Here is a 25,022-nt window from a genome sequence, read left to right on the forward strand (position 1 = left end):
ACCATCCACTAGTCCCTAAAAATAGAAAGGAAGGCTGAAGAAAGACTACCTGGAATATTCCTTTCTAGTTTCTAACAGGTGGTATACCAGTTGCTTAAATAATTTGACCCATACTTGTCAGCCAAGAATTCTACTATTGAACCATCAATGCAACCAACTTGACCTATACTTGGAAGCAACAGCATTTGACTTCTTTTGAAATGGTACGTCAAAATTTACCTATTTCTATTTTTTCCAGGTTTTCTAGACTTAGTCGTTGATACTGGTTTACTTTATCCACTTCATCATCATAACTAGAGAAAGAGTAAAAAGAGGATTAAAATCAAAAGCATCTTTGGTTTGTCAGCTACAGAAGTATATGCATTTAAAATCTTTCCAAGCTCAATACATACTGTAGTAAGAGGTAAACAAAAATATTTTAAAAACTAGATTAAACAAAATACATAGACAGCTAAAGGAAAGTGGTTCATAGAGCTTACACTAAAGCCAATTACAATGCAAAAATATTTTTTATGACAAAATGAAGGCAAAATACACATATAATGAAATCATCCAGAAATAATACAGTAGAAAACTTGATATAAAAAAAATGGGAATCTGGTATAAGAATGGAAATGTCATGTGATCTGTGCCAACAGATATCTAAAATGATGTCTAAAATATGATATTTCTAACAAAGCCAAAAATAAGGGAATGTTTACATAGAATATATAAATTAAAAATTCAATTCTAGTGAAGTATGTGGAAACAAGCTTTCGGCTAGTGCCTGTTAATTTGGTATTCTTTCTGGAGACAGATCTGAAAATAAACTATAAAAGTCACATAATTCAACATCCTTCTAACCAAAGAGAAGCTGATGTATGTGTGCTATCTATATACAGCTGGCTGCAGCATTCTCGGTAGCAAAAAGCTGCAGGTAATTTAATGTCTAACAATGGGCAAACACATATGGTATGAATAATATAAACAATAGCATATGGCCACTAATGATAAAAATATACAGAGTACAGCAAAACTAGGAAGATACAGAACACAGTATTATATAAACATACTGATTAATAACTCAAATAAAAATTTCAAGCTAATAAAGCTAAGTAACATCAGATAAAAGCATTCAATTAAGTTCCACAAATATATAATAAAACCAGATTTTTTAATTTTTTAATGAATTCTAGAAAAGAAACTTATTAACAACACAAAATTAAAAGCTTTAAATCAATAAGCGACTTACTAGGCTACGTAGTAGGCAGAGTTAGAAAGCAGTAACAGCACATCCACATCTCTATGCGTAGCATCAATGAGGCTAAACAAACACGACAGAGGGAATTAAGTATTTTTATTTTAATCTGCATTTTTTGTCAAGCATATTTACACAGTATAGCCACTTATGAAAAAAGACTGGCCAGTGGCAAAACCAAATTAATGAATTATACGTACTTAAGTTAATGTAATCTATTCAGTTGGAAAAAATTTTAAAGTAACAATAAATAAAAAACAGATTTGGGAAATGGGAGGGGTGGAAGGAAGAGCCGGAGCTGAGGGGAGGGCCCATCACGGGGGCAGCCAGCAAGGGGGGGTCTTCAGGGAACAGGGTTCTGAGAGCGGGAGTTAGAGGACGCCAGAGAAGGGTTACTTGGGAAAAAGGAAAACCTGAGGCTGAGGAAGGAGAAGTAGGAGATTGTCTCATATTACCTAATCTTCAAATACCACCCTGCACATTTAGGATACGTTTACACTCATATATAAGAAACTGTTTGAAAAGAATTTTACATAAATATAACATTTATATACAAAAATGAAACAAGTTCAAGCTGCACGTCATTATTCTCTGTATATATTAATGTACTTGGCTTTCAAGGTTCAGGCAACCATTTCATTAAATCGATTCTGTCATATTTATACCCACTCTAAAATATTAAAGGTTAGAAACCTGAAGTTAATGAACCATTAGACCAAAACTAGAGAAAATACACACCCTTATAATATTATTTATAAGTCAATAAATCTAACAGGCAGAATCTGAAAACAAATGAAACTTTTAATCTAATACTAACCTAATGTTAATAGACTAACCTTTCCATCAAAAGATGGAGGTTAATTTGTGTTCTTAAAACTGGTCTTGAAATTCCACTTAACGGTGGACATTTTTGCCTTAGGATTCATACCTATCCACTAGACTTTATCAATATGGTATTGCAAAAGGAACAGTGAAAAATATCATTCGTAGATGGAAATTATACCGTTTCTTAGCCTGCATAACAATGAGGTCATTGATTAGCCGAATACTGCAGGGAAGGATCGATTTACTAAAATCTTAAAACTGCAGGTGTTTATATCAGCAGCACCTCTCGCAGCATAACTGTCTTACTTAAAATTAACAAATTCACCTCAATTCTCACCTAACATCCTGAAAAACAGATACTGAATCCAATTAAAATAGTGATTCTATGAGGTACAACCAGAGCATTAAGGAAGTAATTGGTGGGGGGAAAAACAAACACAAACAGCAACAACAACAACAAAAATCAACGATCCTGCCAGCTTCTCTGAGAATACCGAATTAGGTAAAATGTAGTTTTGTGCATTGATACTTACCTGCATCCTGAAAACTGTTGCTTCAGTCGTCATAAAAATCACATCACGACACATATATTAATATGAAGTAAATTCTACTACTAATAATTACAATGTTACTTTCATCCTAGCATCCTATTTTGGAATTAGTATTTATTTACATCAGTCAAACACAATCTTCAGTCAAAAAACATGTTCTTAATGAAAAGCACTTGGCACATAATAGGAAGTCGAAAAAGTCAGCCCTCCCCCCACCCGCATTTTTACTGAAGTCTTAGCTGCAGTAAATATTCAGTAACCCTCCCAAGCCACCCTCCCCTCTAAAGAAAAGGAAAAGTACATTTAATACGAAGAAAGAAAAAAAAAAAAAAAACCCTGTAGATACTTCCCCACCCCCCAGCATTTGCAGCTCTTCAAGCTGCTCTATTCATTTTTGTTTTCCCGCCACTGAGGCAAACCCTCTTTCCATACTATGAAGACAAAAATTGCCAGCACCACATGAAGACCGACCACTGCGACAATGGTTGCGTAAAAGGCGCTGTCTTCAGGGGACATTAACAGCAGACTTTGGAAAAGAAGTAATTTACAGGAAAAATACAGCCCAACAGGTACTTTAACCATTAGTCCTGCAAAAAGGAGAAAAATCTTAAAAGTCATGGCCACAACACCGTCAGACTTGGGCTCGGCAGCATTGGCAGCGGCAGCCCGCTGCGCAGGTGGTGGAGGCCTGTGGGAGCGTGGCATGGTCAGTCAGTCTGTCCGTCCGTCCGTCCGTCCGTCCGTCCGTCGATGCCTGGAAGCTCTGTCAAGACCAGCCTGTACTGATCTCGCGCCTGCAGCAAATGCGGCGAATGCGGCAACTGCTCTGCGGCCGCGCCAAGTACCGCCCACCACATAGGTCTAGCTTCCACCCCCCACTTCCGGTCGCGGCTGGCAGCTAGTGCGCAGGCGCGCTCCATCCTGCGCATTCTGTACCCTCCATGGAGGGCACCGACCCAGGCCCGCAGAGAGGGGCCGGGTAGCCAGTTTTCGTGAGAATTGTCTCACGCCTTTCTCACGGTCTGTGCCCGTGAGCGCTGGATGCGGTGAACCGGGTACCACTTTCACGACTATCCTAGGCACCATCACATGCCTGACAATGCATGGCTATCACCCACCTAGGCACTCTGGAAACCAGGAAGAAGGGGACAGTTGAGTTAGGGGTAGGGGAGCAAGGTGAGCCGAGATGGCGCACAGAACTGGGTTTGCCAAGATGTTAAAGAGCAGGTCTCCACAACTCGTTTCCTGCTGTCATCAAAGTCAGATTGTTTTGGGACAACAAGGGGGTATGAGGTGTTAGGCAGAGAGGTGGAGAGGACACAGAAGTCTAGAGAAGCCTGCTCCCACCGCTGCCGGGGCCTTGCGAAAGAAGAGGCTCTCAGAGCACGGATCGCGATGCTGGACAGCTCCCACCAGAGCCAGGCTAGGGCGTGTTCTGTGCTCTGATAGCAGGGGCAGTTCAATCCGGCCCGCCTGCTACTGTGAACGCAGTGAGGCGCTGTCTCTGGTGCAGAATTTAAGGGTCTGGCAAGGCCGCCATCAGCACAACTTAGATATTCTAAATTTTGTTGTTCAGTTTTTTTTAGTCTGTGAGACAAGATTTCACTGTAGTTCAGGATCATCTTAACTATGGAGACAACACTGGCCTCAAACTCATGGTGATCCTCCTGCCTCAGCCTCCAGACTACTGGGATCAGAGGTGTTCACCATCATACCCAACTAGAGTGACATATTTTGAAAAGCAAAATAGATGCAAAAGGACAATCCAGAAAATGACAAAAATTTAAGAAAACACAGGATCCACTCCTACATTTGCACAATCTTATTTGCCTGACCTTGGTCTTGGAAAAACTTTTTTTTTTTTTTTTTTTGCGGAACCGGGGAGGAAAAACTTTATTTAGAACTCAATAACAAAGAGACAATCCAATTTAAAAACAGAAAAAATATTTCAACAGACTTTTTAAAAATGAAGTTACAGGGGGACCTGGCCCTAGCTCAGTCCTTTAAGTGGCTGCTTCCACAAAGCTGTCAGCCTCAGGTTGCTGGAGTTCGAACCTCACAACTCTCCTGCTGGCCAAAAGTGCCCTGAAGGCATTCGAGGAACCAAAAAAAAAAAAAAAATGAAGTTACAGAAAAAGTAAACAAGTACAAGAATCCTCAATGTCATCTGTGATTAAATGAAATGAGAACCACAGTGAGCTACCAGTTCATACCCCCAGGATAATCCTTGCACAGCTAGGATTGAACCAAGCCTTCCCACTAAGCTAGATCCCCAGCTCTTTCAAATTCTGAGACTTGGTCTCACTAAGTCTTTATTATGGTCCAGATGTCCCCACAAAGCCTTAGGCAGTCGGGGGGTGGGGGGCACACTTTTCAGTGGGGGCTGAACCTAGAGTCTGTGACTGATTCATGATGCAATGCTGTGGGACCCAGCAAGAGCGTGAGTTTTACACCTTCCCTAACTAAGGTGGGTAGGTGTAAAACATAAGGAACATCGCTTGATTTTGCTCTCTTGCTGTTATGAACTGTTGCCCTCTATCAAACCACCCTGCCTCAATGCTAGCCAGTTATGGACTGAAGCCTCTATGAACTGTGAGTTAAATAAACCTTTCCCCCTTTAACTTTGAGTGTTGCATATTTTGTCTCAAAAACAAGAAAAGTAACTCCACAAGCAAGACAGTCTCTACTTTTCCTAGGCTGGATTTAAACTTAAGATCCTACCTCTGTGTCCTAGAATGCTCAGATTACAGGTATGAACAACCATGCCTAGCTGACAACTTTTTTTATGAGAGGAAAATAAGTGTTGGAGAATGGAGAATTAGAACCTTCATATTTTGCTGGTACACATTTAAAAACGGTACAACTATGATGGAACATACTTTGGCAGTTTCCCAAGAAAGTATTATCAAGTCATCTGGCAATGCCTAATCCTACGTATATACTGGAAAGAACTGAAAACACATGTTCAACAAATACTTGTACACAAATATTCATAGCAACATTATAATGGTCAAAATGTGAAAATAACCCAAAGCCTGTCCAAAAATGAATAAATAAAATGTGTTATATCCACTCAATAGAATACTACTGGATTGGGGCTGGTGAGATGGCTCAGTGGTCTAAAGCACCTACTTAGAACAAGCTTAGCAAAGCACAGGGACCGCGATTCAATTCCGCAGCACCACATGCCAGCCAGCCCCACCCCCTGGTGGGCTGAGCTGGCCACACACAGAAAGAAAGAAAGAAAGAAAGAAAGAAAGAAAGAAAGAAAGAAAGAAAGAAAGAAAGAAAGAAAGAAAAGAATACTACTGGATTGACATTCTGATACATGCCACAATGTGAAAGAGCATGAAAAACATGCTAAGTGAAGTCAGCCAGTCACATAAGCTATGTATTGTATTATTCACTTATACAAAGTTCAGAATAGGCAGACAATTCCTATAAGATACAAATAATTAGTGGTTGTTTAGGGCTGAGACTATGTGTGGCATAGAGTGTAATAACTAGAGTATACAAGACTTTATATAATGATGAAAATTACATGTGTGTGTTCAGCTTATCTTGCAAAAAAGGAAAAGTGCACTCTACTTTTGGGGAAGTATTCCCCATTAATACATCCCCAACACAGCAGTGACCAAAGGGAAGGATGTTCTGACCCTTGCTACCCAGCACATACTGGCACATATTAGATATCATGGGAATATGCAGTTCTGTGGCATGGTGCTTAGTATGTACAAGGCTGTTGGAAGCCATGCAAGCTGAAAAAGTGGTCAAATGTGTGAAAGTGGGACTAGGCCTTAGTGCCTAAAGCAGGCAAGCTACCTCAGTCTTAAGACAAGCATCCTGATTGGTTAATGTCAGCTATTGGTCACTAGGCAACCTGTGTTAAATGTTACTAACTTTACAAAGGCATAAATAAAACTGCATGGGGGGTGGAGGTCATCTCACCAACCAGGCAGATGGGCTACCACCTAACCCAGCTCTTGTCTTCTCATCTATCTTTTCCTCATTCCTGCCACCATTTCTCCCCAAGTACAACAGATCACAACAAAGGACCAACAGATTTTTACATTTGGCGCCCAATCAGAAAACTCCGTACAAGGTAAGTATGAGCAACTGGAACACTTCCAAAGGGAGGGAAATGAATTGGGTACAGCCACTACTTAGCATAGGCCTGCCCTGGCACTGGCACATCAGGTGTGAAACTTGGGGAAACAGGTTCTTTAGGTCCAAAAACTGGTTCATTAGGGCCGGAGGGAAAAACAATCTTAAAAGAGAGAAAATAGGTTTGAGAGAAGCCAAAAAGGAAAAAATTATATTGAATTAAAAATGGGAAAAATAGTCTCAAGAATCATACAGCCATATGTATGTTGAAGTGGCTGTGGCATGCTTGATCTCTGTATTTATTTTTGTTTTCTGAATTGTGGTTAGAAGGGGTTTTTCAAATGCAAAGAATCTAGCTCTCCTCTACAATCAAGTCCCAAGCCTAAGCAGGACTAGGAGGAAAGACAAAAGGCACCCAAAAGGAGCTTGAACCCTCTAGCTTTGTTCCACCAAATAAGAAAGGAGCAACGGGAGTCAAAAGGAACCCTTCCCCACCAGAGAAGACTTTCTCTAAAAAAAAATTTTTTTTGGTGGAACCGGGGATTGAACTCAGGCCCTTGCACTTGCCAGGGAAGCACTTATTCTACTGAGCCATCTCCCTGGCCCTTTTCTCTAAAAATTTTATTTTTCAACTCTTGATGGTTTTACACAGCCATGGGCCACAATCCTAGCCATGGCAGCTCAGAGAAATTTTGCTGAGTCACAGATTGGAACTTCTGCCTCACAGGAAGTAGAGCCATTTTCTTTATCTCCCTTGTAATTGGCATAAAAGAAGCCAGATGGGTGGGAGAGTCCATGGAGAGTTTTCAACATACTTATTCTATTTCCGAAGTTCAAGTCCCTAATAAGCTGAGATAAGTTGTACGTCTTCATGAAGCTGTGTCTTTTAAAATCTTAAAAGAGGGGCTGGTGAGATGGCTCAGTGGTCTAAAGCACCTACTTAGAACAAGCTTAGCAAAGCACAGGGACCGCGGTTCAATCCCCCAGCACCACATGCCAGCCAGCCCTGCCCCCTGGTGGGCTGAGTTGGCCACACACACACACATACAAACAAAAATAAATAAATAAAATTTAAAAAAATAAATAAATAAAAATAAATAAAATAAAATCTTAAAAGAACTAAAACGGGGGGGAACTACCCACTTGCCCCCCCCTCCTGTCCCTCTCTTAGGACAGGAGCTTTCTTTCTCTCAATAAATATACTCTGCTCATGACCTCCGTTTGTTCCTAAAATTCATTCTTCGGTTTTAGAGAACATGAACTCATGCAGGTCAGGTCCAGGAATCGTTTTTCTCTATGCCCCTATATTGTTTGGAGGTCACCTACCCGAGACCAGTTTTTCTCCCTGGATCATTTTGGAGTTTCTCACCGAGATCATTGGATGGAGGTATGAGTTTGCTTTTCTTTCATAAATTCTGAATTGGGACTTGCTTAGGTAACAAATTTATGTTTCAAATGTTAATATGTCTTTGTCCATTGCTCATAATTGTTCATGCTTTGCCTCATACAGTTTTGCTTCACATAGTACTGGTAAAATTGCTTACAATTGCTTCTGTTTTGTCTCTTATATTGTTGGTAAAATTTTGGTCAAAATATTGTTGGTAAATCTTAAGTTAAAATGTGGAAATGTTACAAGTTCATGATATTTCATTAATGGGACATTTTATGACTGTTGTGTATTCATATACGTTATGTTTGAACTGGTTGACTAAATGTACTGGTATTCCTTGCTCGATTTTAGACCATAGCATTAGAGTAATGTTAGTAAGCCTCCTAGTGGATTTTATATAAACTTCTGTAAAATGGGAACTTTTAGCCAGGTCAGACTTAGAAAATATACATACCTGTATATGAAACATGGGACTCCTTTTGCCAGTTAAATGACATTAGGTCGGCAACCATTCTTAAAGACTTGGAGGACAGGTTTCACTGGGATGGACTGGTTCTGATCCCCCTCTACATGCTAGAGGAAATGTCAGGCCTGCTCTGTTTCAGTTTCCTTGCTTTGACTTTACTCCTAATTTTCCTACCTCTTTGTACTTTCCCTTTTAGAGGCATGTAAAATTAGGAAAACTACAGACTGTTTCAACTAAGTGAAGCCCTTAGAAAATGAGTGTTCGTTAATGCCGAAGACAGGGAAGTCATTTTAGAAAAAGGACACATACCCTGTCTCTGGGTCAGATGAGACAAAGAGTACTATGCCCGTCCAGGAGAACACATATAAAAGCCGTATCCCGGCTTAGTGTTCTGGGCAGGTCTCCTTTGGGAGGCTAAACCTGAGACACAGTGGAGAGAACTGACTTCTGGGTGACACCAGAAGGAGCGATCTCCAAAAGCAGCACACTTATAGGACTAAAACACATTTAGTGTGAGGGAAGATTCAAACTTTTCTCCTAGGTCTAGTTATCATTTAGGTGCATAAGAGATGAGTTATGGACTTTAAAACTTTTAGTACTAGGTAATCTTGTTGAGGCTTTTAGCTATCCCTTATAGAACTTACAAACAGTGGTTACTCTGCCAGCTAGTAAATGCTCCTAGAGCAGCTGCCACTCTTTGAAGCAGAGGACAGGTTTCCCCAGCTGTTCTTTGGTGAATCCCCATTGAAGCACTTGGCTGATGGACTGTTGACCAGAGAAACTGCTGGATTCCCGGAGACATCTCTGGTTTTGTGGGCCAAAAGAAACCAAGAATGCCTAAGGAGAGAAGGCTATAAACCCAAAGGTTCCTTGGTGGAAAGTGGCTCCTGACCACTGAAAGATCTCCACTTACCTATTTAATTTTTCTCTCTGCTAGTAAAGTAGGACTTCTACCTGAGCTTTTCAGTAGAACAAGTTAATGGGTCACTACTTCAGAAATAAGGCTGAGACAGTTTACAATAGTGGTTATCAAAAAAAAAAACAAAAAACAAAAAACAAGCTAAGGGGCCGGGGAGATGGCTCAGTAGGATAAGCGCTTGACCGGCAAATGCAAGGATCTGAGTTCAATCCCCGGTTCCGCCCCCCCCCCCAAAAAAAAAAATAGTGGTTATCAGGGGAAGTTTACATCTGTGCCCTATGTGTTAACTAAGAGTAAGATTTTTGCCAGCTATATTGTCCTTAACAACATGTAAAATGTGATTGCTAGATGATAAATATGTTTCACCTGTGAACTTCAAGGTTAAATCTTGTTTAGTTGCTAGAAATGTTCACCTAGGTGATCAGATGGAAATCAAGTGTCTGGAGATTGGCTCAGTGCACGGGGCCAAATCTCTCCAGTCAATGGTTCTATCTCTAAAGTGATCTTTGTAGCCTGAGAAGTACTCACTTCTAACTGACCTTTTATGCCATAGTTAATGCTTCCTTCTGTAGACATTCAGGTCACCAGACCAATTGTAACTTACAAATAGTCAATAAGAGTAATTGAAGTGTTTGTAAGATATTTCAGGAGATAGGAATCATGCGCCAGTTCGAGGGTGGATAGGCTGGTGGGACCTTGTCTCCCTTCTCTCCAACAGGAGCATCCACCTGCTCTGGAGAGGGCTACTCAGGGACGCCTGGGTGGAGGAATCAATTAGAGAAAAGGTGGGGATGCCCAGAAAGGTAATTTCTATTGAATTCCAGGTTACCTCACAGTCAAAGACTCTTACTCCTTTAGAGTGTGCTTCATTAGGCACCAGAAGACATTTGATCCTTACATGTTAAAAAGAGCCGTTTAAATGAAATGAAGAGGAAAGTATCAACTGTGATGCTAGTTTATAACTAAAGATGATGTAAAAAGGAAAATGGTAAAATGTCTTATGTTCAGATTTGGTTTACATAAAGAAGGTCATTGTTACTTAAGTTTTGAAATGTAGATGTGAGCAACAGGAGAACCAGGCAATTCAGCCTCACCCACCATTGGTGAAAGTAAGGTTTCCCCTATTTGCCTTTCTAGTCTAGAGGGTGTGGACTTCTAAAACAGCTATAATCCAGGCCTCTACAAGGCTACACCCATTCTCAGCTGGGTTTAGGCAAGATCCTCAAGGACATTACCTTTCAAAGAAGCAAATAGGAAATTTGGAACTTCCAGAGTTCATGTGCCTTAGGTGACCCTGATAAGTACATTGATGTCTTTTAGAGATTTATTCAGACTTACGAACTAGATTGGAGAGATGTAATGTTAATCTTAAACCAAGCTTTGACTTCTATGAAAAGCAGGCAGCCTTACAAGGTGCTATTACATTTGGAGAGGAATATTATATAGTTAGAAGGACTCAAAAGATGGACAACCAGTGGAATTACCTGTTCCACTGGAGCCCAACCAGTCCAAGCCCTGATGCTAATAGCCAGGCAGAAGAATGGAAAAGACATTTTCTTTCAAGTGTGTATTCTTGAAAGTCTAAGAACTAGAACCAAGCCTTCAGTTATTAAATGTTAGCTATTCATCAGGGAAAAGATGAACACCCCTCTGATTTCTTAAAATGTTTAATAGAGGGACTGGCAAAGCATACTTTGTGAGATGTTAATTCAATAGACAGAAAGATTACTCTTACAGATAAGTTGAAGAGCTACAAACAATAGCTTTTGCTCCAGACAGCTCATTTCACACTTTGGTAAAAACTGTTTTAAGTGTCCTATAATTGGAACTGGGAGAAAACCAGGGAGAGAAAACAAAGAGATAAAAAATGGCTGTGATGATTGCAGCCTCAAAACAGACCCTATGTTTGATTCTCTGGGCTCCAAGAAGAGCTCAACGATGATGACGTTCATCTGCTACTGCTGTCAGAAGCCAGGCCATCCATCATAAGAGGGACTGCTTTAAGAGGTCCACAAGCCAGGCCCTGACTGCCAAGGCAGCCACTAAAAGTGAGACTGCACTCTGAGGCAGAGGGCCCGGAGCTCAGACTCAGCTTCTCAGGTGGTCCAGAAGGACTGAAGGGCCCTGGGCCTGCCTCTTCCCTCTGGCCAGACTGCTACCGCTATCTGCCATCTCCACGGAGGAGCCCTGAGTAATCATAACTATAGGAGGGAAAAGAAACCCAGCCTACTGCTGGACATTGGCACAGGTCTCTTTGTCCTTCTCCAGCTCTGACCTTCCTTCTAGTCATTGTACCTCAATAAAAACAGACTTTAGAAGATATATTACTTTAGCTATAACTAAGGTAATACAATATATTCAGGTTGTTTACTAAATGATGATGCTGAGACTGATGTTTTACAAATGTAATATATTGTTATTCATGTGTATGACAATGTATTTCACTAATTAAAACAGATTCCCAAGGACAGATAACCTGTCAGCATAAAAATGTTCTAAAGAAACTGGCTATGCAGTGTCCAATAGCTTTGGGCCTATAGATAGAGCCAGGCGTTGTATTTGTGATGTAAAACTCAGAGCCACAGCGTTGAAAGGAAAAATCCCTTGGCAGTGCCCCTTGCTTACCATGGGGGCCATATCCAAAACACTGAATGGGACATTAGTTTAATACGACTAAATGCTTTGTATTTCATGATGACTATGTAAGCCTCGTTGATTTTTAATAAAACTCCGGTATTTCATGTTGATAGTTAATACATATGTGCCCTCTCTTAACTAAAGCTAGAGGGACTTACAGCAAAATGTCAGACTCCGTGAATAAAGGGGTCTAAGAGCTAGTGAGTTATGACTGCTAGAGCTCAAAAAGGTTTATAAATGTACCTGTTAGCTCGAATGTTTATGCTTTGATTATATACATTCTAATCTCTCAGATAATTTGTTATTTCTAGAAGATACCAAAACCCAGGTAATCATGCAGGTAAAATCTAAAACCAAAAGGTTATATGTTGCTCAGTGGGCCCCAGATATCTGACACAAGCTGTAGAAGTAAGAAGAGTTTTCAGGAATGAACTGGTCTCAGTTGAGGTGTTTCTCGAAAGGATACAGAATGGAATTATAGATGGAAAATAAGAATGGGGATACTAGCAGGCTACAGGAAAGCCAGACAGAGAGAAGAGACATTTCAAGGAGAAATGTCCGCAGCTGCTAGAGAAGGAAAAAGAAAGTGTTTATGATAGAGTCAGAGGAAGTTTCAGATTGAGGTGGACATGTATCTTCCCTCTCAGCCTGAGGGAACCCATGTTAACTGCCAATATAAGGAGAAATACTGTTCAACTTTCAATAGATTGCTTATACAGATTTGTCAGTAGTTACCCCACCAGTGGCCCACTTGAAAACAGGAAAATACTGTTTTCCCTATGCCCAGTAATTCATGTTCCCCAGTAATAATAGGAAAGGCCAGTTTGTTTGAGACAGTACCCAATGCCCATGGAAGAAAAAAGGATTAAACTTCACATTTAAGAGATATCTGCTAATGGGCCTACGAAATGTTCTGACTAGTGTTTTTATTTGGCCAATATATGTTTAATAGTTTCTTTGCCTTTGTCTTCAGATTCAAAGCTATAATGAAAATGCCTGGTGTCTATTGAAGGCCTTTAGATAGAACCTCTGAAGAATATATCTGACTGCCAGTCAACAACTACGACCCGTTTCACCTTGAAGAAGCCAGAGTGGTCATCACCCATAGTTCCCTCAATGCAGTTCAGGTTACTTCTTCAGAGGGGGGAATGTTGTAGGCAGCCGAGTTAGATAGAAATATTATAGGCAGTCAGACAGGGCCAGGCTCTCAAGGAGACAAGATGGAAGACAAGGTGACTTTGCAACTTGGAAGAGAGAGACACTCCCATATGGGCCACACCTCAAGACCAAGACAAAAAGAGGAAGCACAGCTACATACTTCCCTAGGGATGGGCATTAGGGATTGATATCCTAAATAGTATCAATCGGCTTGAAAGAACCCAAATGAATCACTAGCCCAACCCCCAACAGGAAGAGACCCTGTTCCATATTCATGCCCACTTGCTACGTGACTCGCTTTCCCATTTGATACTGGATTTAATCAATTTTATCTGAGCAATGATGCTTGTAATCTCATTGGTTGACCATAGTTTTGTCCCACCTCATGCCCAACTAAGCAAGTTCCCATGTCTTCTCCACCATCTTAGACCCGCCTCACCACATGGTTTTCCTCTATAAAAGTCTCTGCAAGAGACAACTTCCTAGGGGGAACTACCCACTCCCCCCCGCCCTCTTTCGGGACAGGAGCCTTCTTTCTCTCAATAAATATATTCTGCTCATAAAAAAAAAAAAAAAAAAGAACTAAAACAAGCTGTTGCTACTTATGGCTCTACTGCTCCTTTTACCTTGAGTTTAGTAGAAATGCTAGGACAATATGGCCCCAAATGATTGGAAAGGAATAGCTAAAGCATGCTTGTACCCAGGAGATTATTTATTGTGGAAAGGAAATTTCTTCAAATATTGCATGAACCAGACAGCTCAAAATGCTGTTCACAATTTAGCCACTACAAAAGATATACTACTTGGGGAAGGTGATTTTGCTAGCACAAACAATCAAATGGCCTTTGCATTGCAAATCTATGAACAAACTAAGATAGCTGCCCTTAGGGACTGGAGGGAACTTGCTTCAAAGGGTGAGGCACCCCCTATTTGGCTTCCATTCAGCAGGGCCCTGATAAAACTTTTCAAGATTTGCTGCATGTTTACTGTAAACTAGTGAGAGAATTATAAGTGACAAAGAAGCCAGCAAATTAATATTTCAACAATTGGCCTTCGAAAATGCAAATAATGGTGTAAAGAGGCTTTAAGAGCCTACAAAAAGCAAGCTACACTGCCTGAGATGATTTGGATTTGTGCAGAAATTGGCCCCTCATATATACAGCTGCTCCAAGGCAGCAGCTATTACTCACATTATTCATTCACAGGCTGGAAGAAATGGAAAAGTCAAAGCTATTCATTGCCATTGTGGAGATGAAGGACACTTAGCCTGACACTGTTCTGCTGCATCAAAGGCAACACAAACATTATCTGTCTCTTCAATGAAAACTTTTAGTCTATGTACAAAATATAGATGAGGGTATCATTGGAAAAGTGAATGTAGATCTAAAAATTGATGTGGAAGGCAGCCCCATTCAGGGAAACGTCTACTGGAGCCAGCCTCAGCCCCATCAAATAATGAGGGGTGCTCTCCCCTTCCCCGCAACAAGCACCTCTGACCTCTGGCAAACAACAAACAACAACCAACAACCAAGGCTTGGACCTCAGTTCCTCCTCTAGATTCCAACTGACTCCTGAAATGGGGCCACAAATTATTCCTACTGGAGTCCATGGACCTATGCCCCAGTGGGAATCTTGCTAGGCAGCAGCAGTCTCGTTTTAAAAGGTTTCCAGGTTTTGCCTGGTGTCATCCATCCTGATTATACAGGAGAAATCAAGGTTATTATTCAGTCTACCCAGACCATTGCTCAAATCACCCCAGACACTCCTGTTGCTCAATTGGTCATTTTTCATTTGGACAAATTTGCAAAATTTATAAATAAGGGAAAAAACTCAAGGGTTTTGGATCTCTTAACACTTATTGGGTTCAACAGATTAAACAAAATCGTCCCAAGATGGAGTTGACTAAGGAAAAGCAAAGAGCTATTAGACACAGGTGCAGATGTTTCAGTGATTGTTCAGGACCACTGGCCTGAAGCACAGCCTCTAGATATGGCCATTACAGATTTACTAGGGGTGAGCAAGGTTTTTTACCCTAGCAGAAGCACTAAGTTGCTAACAGGAATGCAGAGGGCCATTCTGGATATTTCTCTCCTTATGTGCTCCCTCATATACCTGGCAATCTATGGTGTTACGACCTATTACAGGGTATGGAAGCATTTTTGGCCAGTCCTAACTCCCTGATGACTCATCAGATGTTACAACAAGGTTTCCTTCCCATTCTAGGGCTGGATAAAAATAATCAAGGGAAAAAATAACCTCTTCTAGTTATTCCTAAAAGGGAATATCTTGGCATAGGCTACTCATCCTCACATTTTCAGGAGGGGCCTTGATCTCTTCTCTGACTCCATGGATGGCATCCAAGATAACTTGGATGTCTGATGATCCCATTTGGGTTGATCAGTGACCACTCACTAAGAAGATTACAGCAGTTCATATACTGGTTATATGAACAGATGATGGCAGGGCACCTACACCACTCCAACAGCCCTTGGAATACCCCAATTTTTATAATTAAAAAAAATTATAATCTTCAGATGAAGATTGCGACAGGACTTGTGGGCTGTCAATGGAACCTATGAGGAGGGCACTGCAACAGGGACTGCCCAGTCCTGTAGCTATTCCTTTACATTTTTCTCTTATGGTGATTGATTTAAACAACAATTTGTTGACTAGTGTCCCAAATATGAAAAGGGTGCCATAGTTTGCACCTTTTCAGGGGCTATCACTAGACCTACATTGCAGATAAACATTTGATGTAAGATGGACCAGGATTCATGTGCCAAAAGAATGTTGTCTATGTTTTTTTATTTTTTATTTTTTTATGTATTTAGTACAGGGTCTACAGGGTCTCAGTACACAGATCGGACTCATAGTGACCCTCCTGTTTTCAGCCTCCCAAGGGTTAGGATTACAGGCATGTGCCACCACACCCATTCTCAACTGGGGTCTCAGCACATCTTGGGGGTGGGGCCAGCATGGCACTCTGGGGATCAAACCCCAGTCCCTGCATCTGCCTCAGCAGGCACTTTAATCCACTGAGCTTTCTGGCTGGCCCTAAGAATGTCATCTGTGCAATAGATAATCTATGCAGATGGCTAAGCCTGTCATACTGACTGAATGGCTGTAGCCACAAACTCTTGGCGCAGAGTTGGACTATTCACCATACCTTGTGGTACACAACACCATTGAAAGTGGCATATAGGGGCCTAATTATTAATACAGGGTAAACTAAAAGCAAAACATGTTTTTATCTTCAGGGTGGAGAGGGATGAAAAGAAAGTCTTTTAAATCAATCACCATAAGGGAAAAATGTAAAGGAATAGCTACAGGACTGGGCAATCCCTGTTGCAGTGCCCCCATAGATTCCATTGACAGCCCACAAGTCCTAGGTTGTCACAAGACATGAAAAGTAATGCCATATTAATATGCTAAGCTGTAAAAGGCACAAGTCACTAACAACTTCTGACAATTGCCAGCTGCACTGATAACTCACTACTGTCATGGACTTTTGGACTATATAGGGTTACACTGCTGAATTCAAGTACCAAAAATCTTTGGCCTGGCGTCAAGTATGAAAGGTCTTCTAAAGAGTTCTCCAAACACAGCTTCTTCAACACCCATCACTCACATAATAAAAAAGGGAGATATGTTGGGAGCCATGAAAGCTGGAAAACTGGTCAAATGTGTGAAAGTGGGACTAGGCCTCAGTGCCTAAAGCAGTCAAGCTACCTCAGTTGTGAGACAAGCATCCTGATTGGTTAATGTCAGCTATTAGTCACTAGGCAACTTTGTGTCACATTACTAACTTTACAAAGATATAAATAAATGCACATGCTGTTGCGGGGGTTTCGGGGCGTCTTCTCATCAATCAGGCAGATGGGCTACCACCTAACCCGCCTCTTATCTCCTCATCTATCTTTTCCTCATTCCTGCTGCCATTTTTCCTCAGGTACAAAAGATCATATTGAAAAACCAATGGATCCTTACACAAGATCCTGTGTTCAACCCTAGCACAACCTACATAAATGAATGAATGAATGAATGAATGAATGAATGAACAAATAAATGAATGGTAGGATTGTAAATCAAACCAAGAACAGTGTGATCCAGCAAAATGGTGGCCAGCATTAGAAATCAACTTTTTGGGCTGGGTATGTAGCTCTGTGGTAAAGTGCTTGCATCTATGCATGAGGTCCTGCATTAGGTCAGTGAAGTGGCGGTGGCGATGGATACAAAGAAATAAACTTTTTGGTTGTCCCATTGTAATTTATCCCAAACTAGAAACAAATAAACAAACAAACAAACAAACAAAAAAAAAAAAAAAAAAAAAAAACATGATCTAAGGGCTGGGGATATAGCTCAGTGGCACAGTGCCTGCCTGGCAAGCACACGATCATGAATTTGATCTCCAGTTCCACAAAAAGAAGAAAAAACAAAACAAAACATGACCTGAGGATTTTTAAAAATTGAAGTACAGGGCTCAGGATATAGTTTAGTGGTACAGTGCTTGCGTAGCACATTGTAAAGCCCTGGCTTCAATCCCCAGTACCAAAATAAATAAATAAAAATTGAAGTACAAAATGAAAACTCAAGCTAAATATAGGTGTTACCTACAATTACATCTAAAGAGTAATTTAAATACTACTTCTTAGAGTTGGAGATGTAGCTTAGTGCAAAGTCTTGTGTTCAATCCCCAATATTAAAAATACTCCATAGAAGAACAAAATACCAAAAAACAAACAACTGCCCCCAAAACTTACCTCTTTTTGACACTGCATTAAATTGGATTGCTTCTGTTTATAAAAACTACTAAAGCACATGAATCAAAATGTTTTACAAAAAAACTTAACAGAAATTTTGTGTTAAGGTGTGTGAGGAAAACTTCATTTCATTCTAAAAGTCTGTGAATCTCACTTATAGTATTTAATATCAAAGTAAAATCATCTATGAGGTTACAATTATGAGGTTTCCTTATGAACCTATAGTAAAAGCCTTTTATAGATTTTAACACATATAAATGTGTTTAACTATACTTTCAAGCTTACATGCCCCTTCTATTAAAAATTCATGAAATATATGCACATATGTGTGTGTAAGATAAAATTAAACATAGTGCTTTAGCTCAGAAATGTTTCTTTGTAATATTAAACATAATCACATTAGATTTCAGCCTAAAAGTAAGCATTCAATCTGGGAGATAAATTTAGATAGTGCTGTTCATTGATAAAGATTCACTTTACACTGGATGCTTTAAAAAAAAGTCAAGTATTAATTGGCCTACTTATTTTATAAAAAGCCAGGACCAGGGGGCCTGGCCCTAGCTCAGTTCTTTAAGTGGCTGCCTCCACTATGCTGGCAGCCTCAGGTTGCTGTAGTTCGATCCCCACAACACTCCAGCCAGCCAAAAGTGCCCTGAAGGCATTCGAGGACAAAAAAAAAAAAAAAAAAGCCAGGACCATTTTGTAACCAATAAAAATAACAAGTACCATTGTACCTCTTATTATATTCACTTTGTGCATCAACACAATAAACCTACACAGGTGGAACAGCTAGGGTAAAACCTATGCAGCCAGCCACAGGCAGGAGTGGGCCAACTCAAATTTTTAGAAATTCAAATACTGAGACAGATGTGGTAGTATAGGCCTATAATTTCCACACTCTGGGAGGCTGAAGCAGAAGGATCACATTTGAGCAAAGTTTGGAAAACTTCAGGGACTTACCAAGATCATATCTCAAAAAGACAAAGGGGGGCTAGGGATATAGTTCAGTAAGAAGGGCCCTGGACTCAAACCCCAGCCCCCCTCCACATACACAAAATCAAATGCTGTATTAAAATATTTCATTACTGAGTTTTTAGCACCCTCTTAATTTTGGACCCACACAAGTGCCTTACCCTGCATTAGCACAAGCCCTGTACTATAATGACAACTGCCATGCACCATGCATCCATGCCCACAGTTTTATGGACAACTTAGCAACACCAGAAGGATATGCACGTTAGCCACCTGGCACCACTCCAACTCACCTGGGATCACAATCAATAAGGGCCCAGCCCCCATGGAATTTTTCATCATCAGGCAGTAGTAACTTCATGTAGCTTTGCAGAAGCTGACTAATCAATTCTTGGTGGCTTCTCTGGCTTTCCTTATGCAAAGCTTCATGCTCTTTCTCCTTGTTAAATATGGAATAAAGATCTTCTGTCACTGGAATGCCTTGCATCAAATCTATAACCGAAGCATTCATATCTATCAGTATCTTAATATACATATACTTTTTCTTTAAAATATGGTCTCACTATGTAGTACAGGCTGGATATAGTTCAGGCTGGCCTCAAACTTGTGGTAATACTGCCTTAGCATCCCAAGTGCTGGGATGGGTGAGCATCACCAGCCCTGGCCCTACACACATACTTTTAAAAAACAAAGAGAATATAAGACCTAAAACTAAAAACCATTAGAAGAAACCTAAGCATATGTCTTTATGACCCTGGATTGGGTGTTTTTGTGAGCAGAGTCTCTACTGTAGCTCAGGATGACCTTGAACCATGGTGATTGTCCTAATTCAGCCTCTCTCAGCCTCCTGAGTGCTGGGATTACAAGTGTAAGCTACCATACTTTCAGCTGTCACCTTTTTTTTTCTTTATGTTTTCTTTTCCTTGTATTTTAGGGAAGGGTCCATATTCATGGTCTCACTACTAGATCAGACTCATAGTGATTCACCTGTTTACAGCCTCCCAAGAGCTGGGATTATAGGCTCGCACCACCACACCCAGTCTCAATTCCCCTCTCAGCGCACCTCAGGGGCAGGGCCGGCATGGCAGGCCTGGGGATCAAATCCCTGGACCCTGTTCCTGCTTGCAGGTGCTTTAATCCGCTGAACTATTTGGCTGGCTCTGTTACTTTTTTTTAAGTCAAGATTGAATCCAGGACCTTGCACAGGCTAGACAAGCTCTCTACTCCTGAGCAATATCCCCAACCCAGGAAATGGTTTTTAGATACAATACCAAAATCATAAACAAGAGTAGAACAGAAAACTGAATATCAAAAAAACCAAAACTTTCTATACTCTGAAGGGCATCAACCCACAAAACTGGTTTTACAACTCATTTTTTGGCAAGGGACTTTTATATCTAATATGTACCTACCACAACTCAATAGTAAAAAAAATCATTTCATTTCATTTTATTTGGTGAAACCAGGGATTGAACTCAGACCCTTGTGCTTGCCAAGGAAGCGCCTATTCTACTGAGCCATCTCCCTGGCCCCTGAATCAAATTCTTTATACCAGATTTTCTCCAATTCCTAAAGGTCTTTGTCTAAGGACCTATTATCCCATGCATGCTACTTAATCAGGTGAAAAAGTAGGATTTAGGAAAGATTCTTAGAGACAGCTATATCAAATTTGGTTCTAACCCAGAATATTCTGTGTTTATTTTAATCCTATAACAATTTCATGAAAATTTAAAATACATCAATTCTACTGGGCAACAGAAATTTCTCTTCTAAAAAGTGATGAGTTAATTAGAATAATGACCAAATCTGGTACCCCAATATCCTCTTAAAACATACCTAGGAAAAAGATGGTGCATTTGTCCATAAAAGAACAAATGAAGGGCCAGCCAAACAGCTCAGCGGATTAAAACACCTGCTTAGGCACATGCAGGGGTCAGGGGTTCAATCCCTAAGCCTGCAGTGCCAGCCCCACCCCCAGGGCACACTGAGACAGCAATTAAGAATGGGGGGTGTGGAGGCATGTGCCTAAAATCCTGGCTTGTAGGAGGCTGAACACAGGCAAATCACTATGAGTCTAATCTACATAGTGAGACCAAGTAGACCCTGTACTAAAGTAGAAAAAAAAAAAAAAAAAAGCATGTCAGGGGCCAGGAAGATAGCTCAATGGCACAAGTATCTGCTTGGCAAGTGCAAAGTCATGAGTTCTATTCCCAGCACCAAAACAAAATAAAAACCAAAAAACAAAACAAAAAAAAAAAAAAAAACAAACATATGATAAATGGTTTGCAAGAAGAGACAATCAACCAGGTGTGGTGGCACATGCCTGTGATCCCAGCACTGGCAAAGCTAAGGTAGGAGAAGTGCAAGTTTGAGAGCAGCCTATGCAACTCAGAGATTTAATAAAAAATAAACAGGCTGGGGATGTAGTTCAGGGTAAAGGTCAATAATCCTTAATACCACAACTATACATAAGTATCCACATACACACACAGAGAGACAGAGACAGAGACAGAGACAGGGAGAGAGGGAGGGAGAGAGAGAGAATATGAATATCTGGTTATAGTGCTTGAATGATGGGAAAGAAATATGACATTTTTAATCATTAAGGATTTAAGGCACCTTACTTCACACTCCAGGACTTTGAACTCTGCTGTTATGTGAGTAGCAAACTAACAGATATGGAAATAGATGGTTTCTCTTGTTGCTCTAGCCAAAAGTATTTTTCAAATTCTAATTTTTTTGGTTTTGGTTTTTTGAGACAGGGTCTTGCTATGTATTTCAGTCTGGCCTCAAACTTGTGATAATCTGTCTATGTCAACCTCCTGAATGCTGCAATTACAGGTATGCACCACCACATCTAACTATACCAGATTTTACTTTTTTAAAAAAACTTGAATTTGACTTGCTGGGTAAGATGCTCAATATAGAAACACAAATGTATTATAAAGCATGAATCATGTTAATGAAGTTAGCCTCAAAAAATGTCAGTCACGGAAGGAATAATAAATTTTAAATTAAAAAAGTCCTTCTATTCCTTACCTATAACAGCTTGCCTATAAGCATCCTTAAACTGATTGAGGTAATATCTATTTGCTGAGTTCACGCCATCTTTCATAACTCCTGCTAACTTCCTTTCTCCTGTCCTTGTAAAGTCACCCTGTCAAAGAAAGTCATTTTGGAAATTTATTCAAAGACAAGTATATTCTCAACATCAATTTTGGGCTTTCAATTCAAGACTAGAATTCTACAGCTTTCTATAATTTCCAAACTCTAACCTTAATAATTTTCAAATGGTGTAAGTTAAAGAGTCTACCAGTATTTGATTCTAATCCAAACATATCAACAATTAGACATGTTATTTATGGCATCAGGTCTTCAAAGTTAGGTGTTACTCTAACAGGAAGCCATTCTAAGTAGTTTGAGGAATTTCTAGAATTTACAAGTGAAAATGAATGGCATAACAAATAACACAACGAGAAAGATTTTTCAGATCTTAAACTGTTACAACATTAAAAAACCAAAATTTTGCCAGGTTTGGTGGCATATGCCTATAATACCAGCTACTTGGGCGGCTGAGAAAAGAGGATCATAAATTCAAGACCAGCTTAGGCAAGGCAATTTAGTGAAACCATATATTAAAATTTTTAAAAGGACTGGTGATGAGCTCAGTGGTAGAATGGCTGCCTAGCATGTACAAGACTTAGGTTCAATTCCTAATACAAACAACAAACAAACCCCACCAAATTTCTGATGTGGGAATGTAGAGCTACCTAAAATGTATTAAAATGAGATTTCACCTATGTAAAGTATACACCTCAGATTTCCAATACTTCACTGCACATTAAAAATCACAGGTACAGCAATCCAAGAAAGATTTAAATAGTTTTTGTCATTCTTGCTTTGTTTATTTAGGGTGTTTTTGTTTGGAAGTATTGTGTTTTGCTTTTGTTTTTTTATATTTGAGATTTTTTTTTTTTTTTTTTTTTCTGAGATAGGGTTTTGCTATGTAGTTCAGGCTGGCCTCAGATTCACAGCTATCCTCCTGCATCCTGGAATTACAGGTGTGCACCACCACACCCAGCGGTTTTTCTTAATTTTACAACAAAGATGACAGAGCAAGTCTCCTGAGTGGTAGTAACTTAAAACACGGAGGTATAGTCCAGCGATGGTGAACCTTTCAGTTCTAAAGAGTAGCAAACAACTGGATGTGGCATGCATGCCACAGGTTCACCACCACTGGTATAGCTTCTAGTTATTAAAAAAATTTTGATATTTATTACTCAAATCAAAGATACAGAACAACTGGTGCTTGTTGAGTCCCTGGTGGTACATTTGTTTTAAGAAATATCATGGATGAATCGTGAAGGAAAATTAAATAATTGAACTAATTCAATCAATTCCCATTGTCCACGGAAGACAATGAAATTTTATATATAACAACAAAAAAAATAATAAAACATTTCCCCAACATTCACTATGTTCAGGGATTGGTCTAAGCCCTTATACCCATTAACTCATAATTCCATGAGAAGTTTTTGCAATAAGCTTAATACCATTCCCATTGGACAGTGTATACCACTACACCCAGTACTTATGAGACAAAGTATTTAAGTGATTTGCCCAGGGTAACAGCTAGTAAGAGGCAAACTTAGGATTCAAACTCAATACAAAGCATAACAGGAGGACCAAGTATGACACATTTTGTCCTACATAGTTTTAAAATCCATTCACACAAAATTCCAGATTTCTAGACAACCTGGATAAGACTTTCTTGAAAGATCTGGCAACCCACAACCTCCTTAAAGAAGTAACAGTAGATTAGCCCCCTCACATACAGTGCACTCTACTCCTTGACCTTGAGTCTGCACGACCCACCTCTCCTGATCTAGTGGTGGCTGCTTGAATCACACTGACTCCTGCAGGTATTGTCTGGACTTGTCTTGTCTTTTTTTGTGTGGGTATTGGGGGTTGAACCCAGGGCCTCGTGCCTGCTATGCAAAAGTATACCACTGAGCTACATCCTGCAGGAATTTAAATGGGTGACCTCTGACTTAATCAAACATTCTCAAAAGAAGTCAATTACACAGACCTATCACCCGCAACTTGGATAACTGTCTGTCAAAAACAAAGTTGGTTTTAAGCCACAGCCCAACCCATGTCCCACTGAAAGATCTATAAATTCTTGTTGCATGTACTTACCTTCAGAGCGGCTGTCCCAGCATACTGTCTGCTAATGGAATCACCATTGTTTGCCCACATTATCTGGTAGATCCGATTACATTTCACAGGCAGTGGCTGCTCTGGGGGCATCACACCTAATTTTTTCAGCTAAAGTGAACATATTGGTAGATTAAGCCACAAAATCATAGGATAAAATATACACTCCAAAGAAAGGAAACAGTATACACTTAAAAGAAAGTGTTTTCACATTTTTTAAAAGCACTACTAAAAAAGCATTATGGATTACCATAGCTGAATAAATATAATGAAATATTGTTTTAGTATAATTTTTAATTTATAGGATCATACTGTTACATTTTGTCTTTATTTTCAATTTGCCTATGTAGTAAAACTAAATATTAGAAAAGTATATGGAAACAATAAGAATATTAATAGTACCAAATTGGTACATACCCAATAAATGCTAACTCTATGCCAGAGCTAGGGTTTATAAGGTTTTTTTCAAATGTCATAACAATCCTAGTAAATAATACTCTTATTAACCCCATTTTAGAAATAAAGGGACTGAGGTTTAGAAAAGTTAAATTCTGGACAGAGCCAAGACCTCACATGTGGTACAACCAGGGCTTACATTCAAAATCCAGGGTGTTTAAGCATTACATTAGAGGAACAGCTTCAGGTCCTCAAAGAACAGTTATAAGAAATCACAAAACATAAAAATTGAGAAACCACACTAGGTATTTATTTGAGGATTCAATACAGGTATCTTTTATTCAGGGGTGAGAAAGTCAAAAGATTTTAAATGGGGTACCAAGGTAAAAG

The 25,022-nt window shown here is 39.8% G+C and overlaps 1 protein-coding gene across 5 annotated transcripts in view; it reads right to left on the reverse strand.

Annotated features, from left to right (window-relative positions):
* The window catches only part of Inpp5f (inositol polyphosphate-5-phosphatase F), a 147,884-nt gene that overhangs the window by 7,478 nt on the left and 115,384 nt on the right, over positions 1 to 25,022 (reverse strand). For 2 of the 5 annotated variants that reach the window (XM_023708983.1, XM_004625623.3), the window contains exons 13-17: positions 24,219 to 24,347; positions 22,059 to 22,176; positions 19,313 to 19,511; positions 1,232 to 1,303; positions 220 to 293 (exon numbers count right to left, since the gene is read on the reverse strand). In XM_023708983.1, the coding sequence (XP_023564751.1) occupies positions 220 to 293; positions 1,232 to 1,303; positions 19,313 to 19,511; positions 22,059 to 22,176; positions 24,219 to 24,347 (592 nt within the window). Of the gene's footprint in view, positions 1 to 219; positions 294 to 1,231; positions 1,304 to 19,312; positions 19,512 to 22,058; positions 22,177 to 24,218; positions 24,348 to 25,022 lie in introns of those variants that run through there. The other 3 variants (XM_023708984.1, XM_023708985.1, XM_023708986.1) reach the window with 3 other exon arrangements.

The sequence above is a fragment of the Octodon degus genome, unplaced genomic scaffold (assembly GCF_000260255.1).
Source record: "Octodon degus isolate 3935 unplaced genomic scaffold, OctDeg1.0 scaffold00010, whole genome shotgun sequence".
NCBI classification, from domain to species: domain Eukaryota; kingdom Metazoa; phylum Chordata; class Mammalia; order Rodentia; family Octodontidae; genus Octodon; species Octodon degus.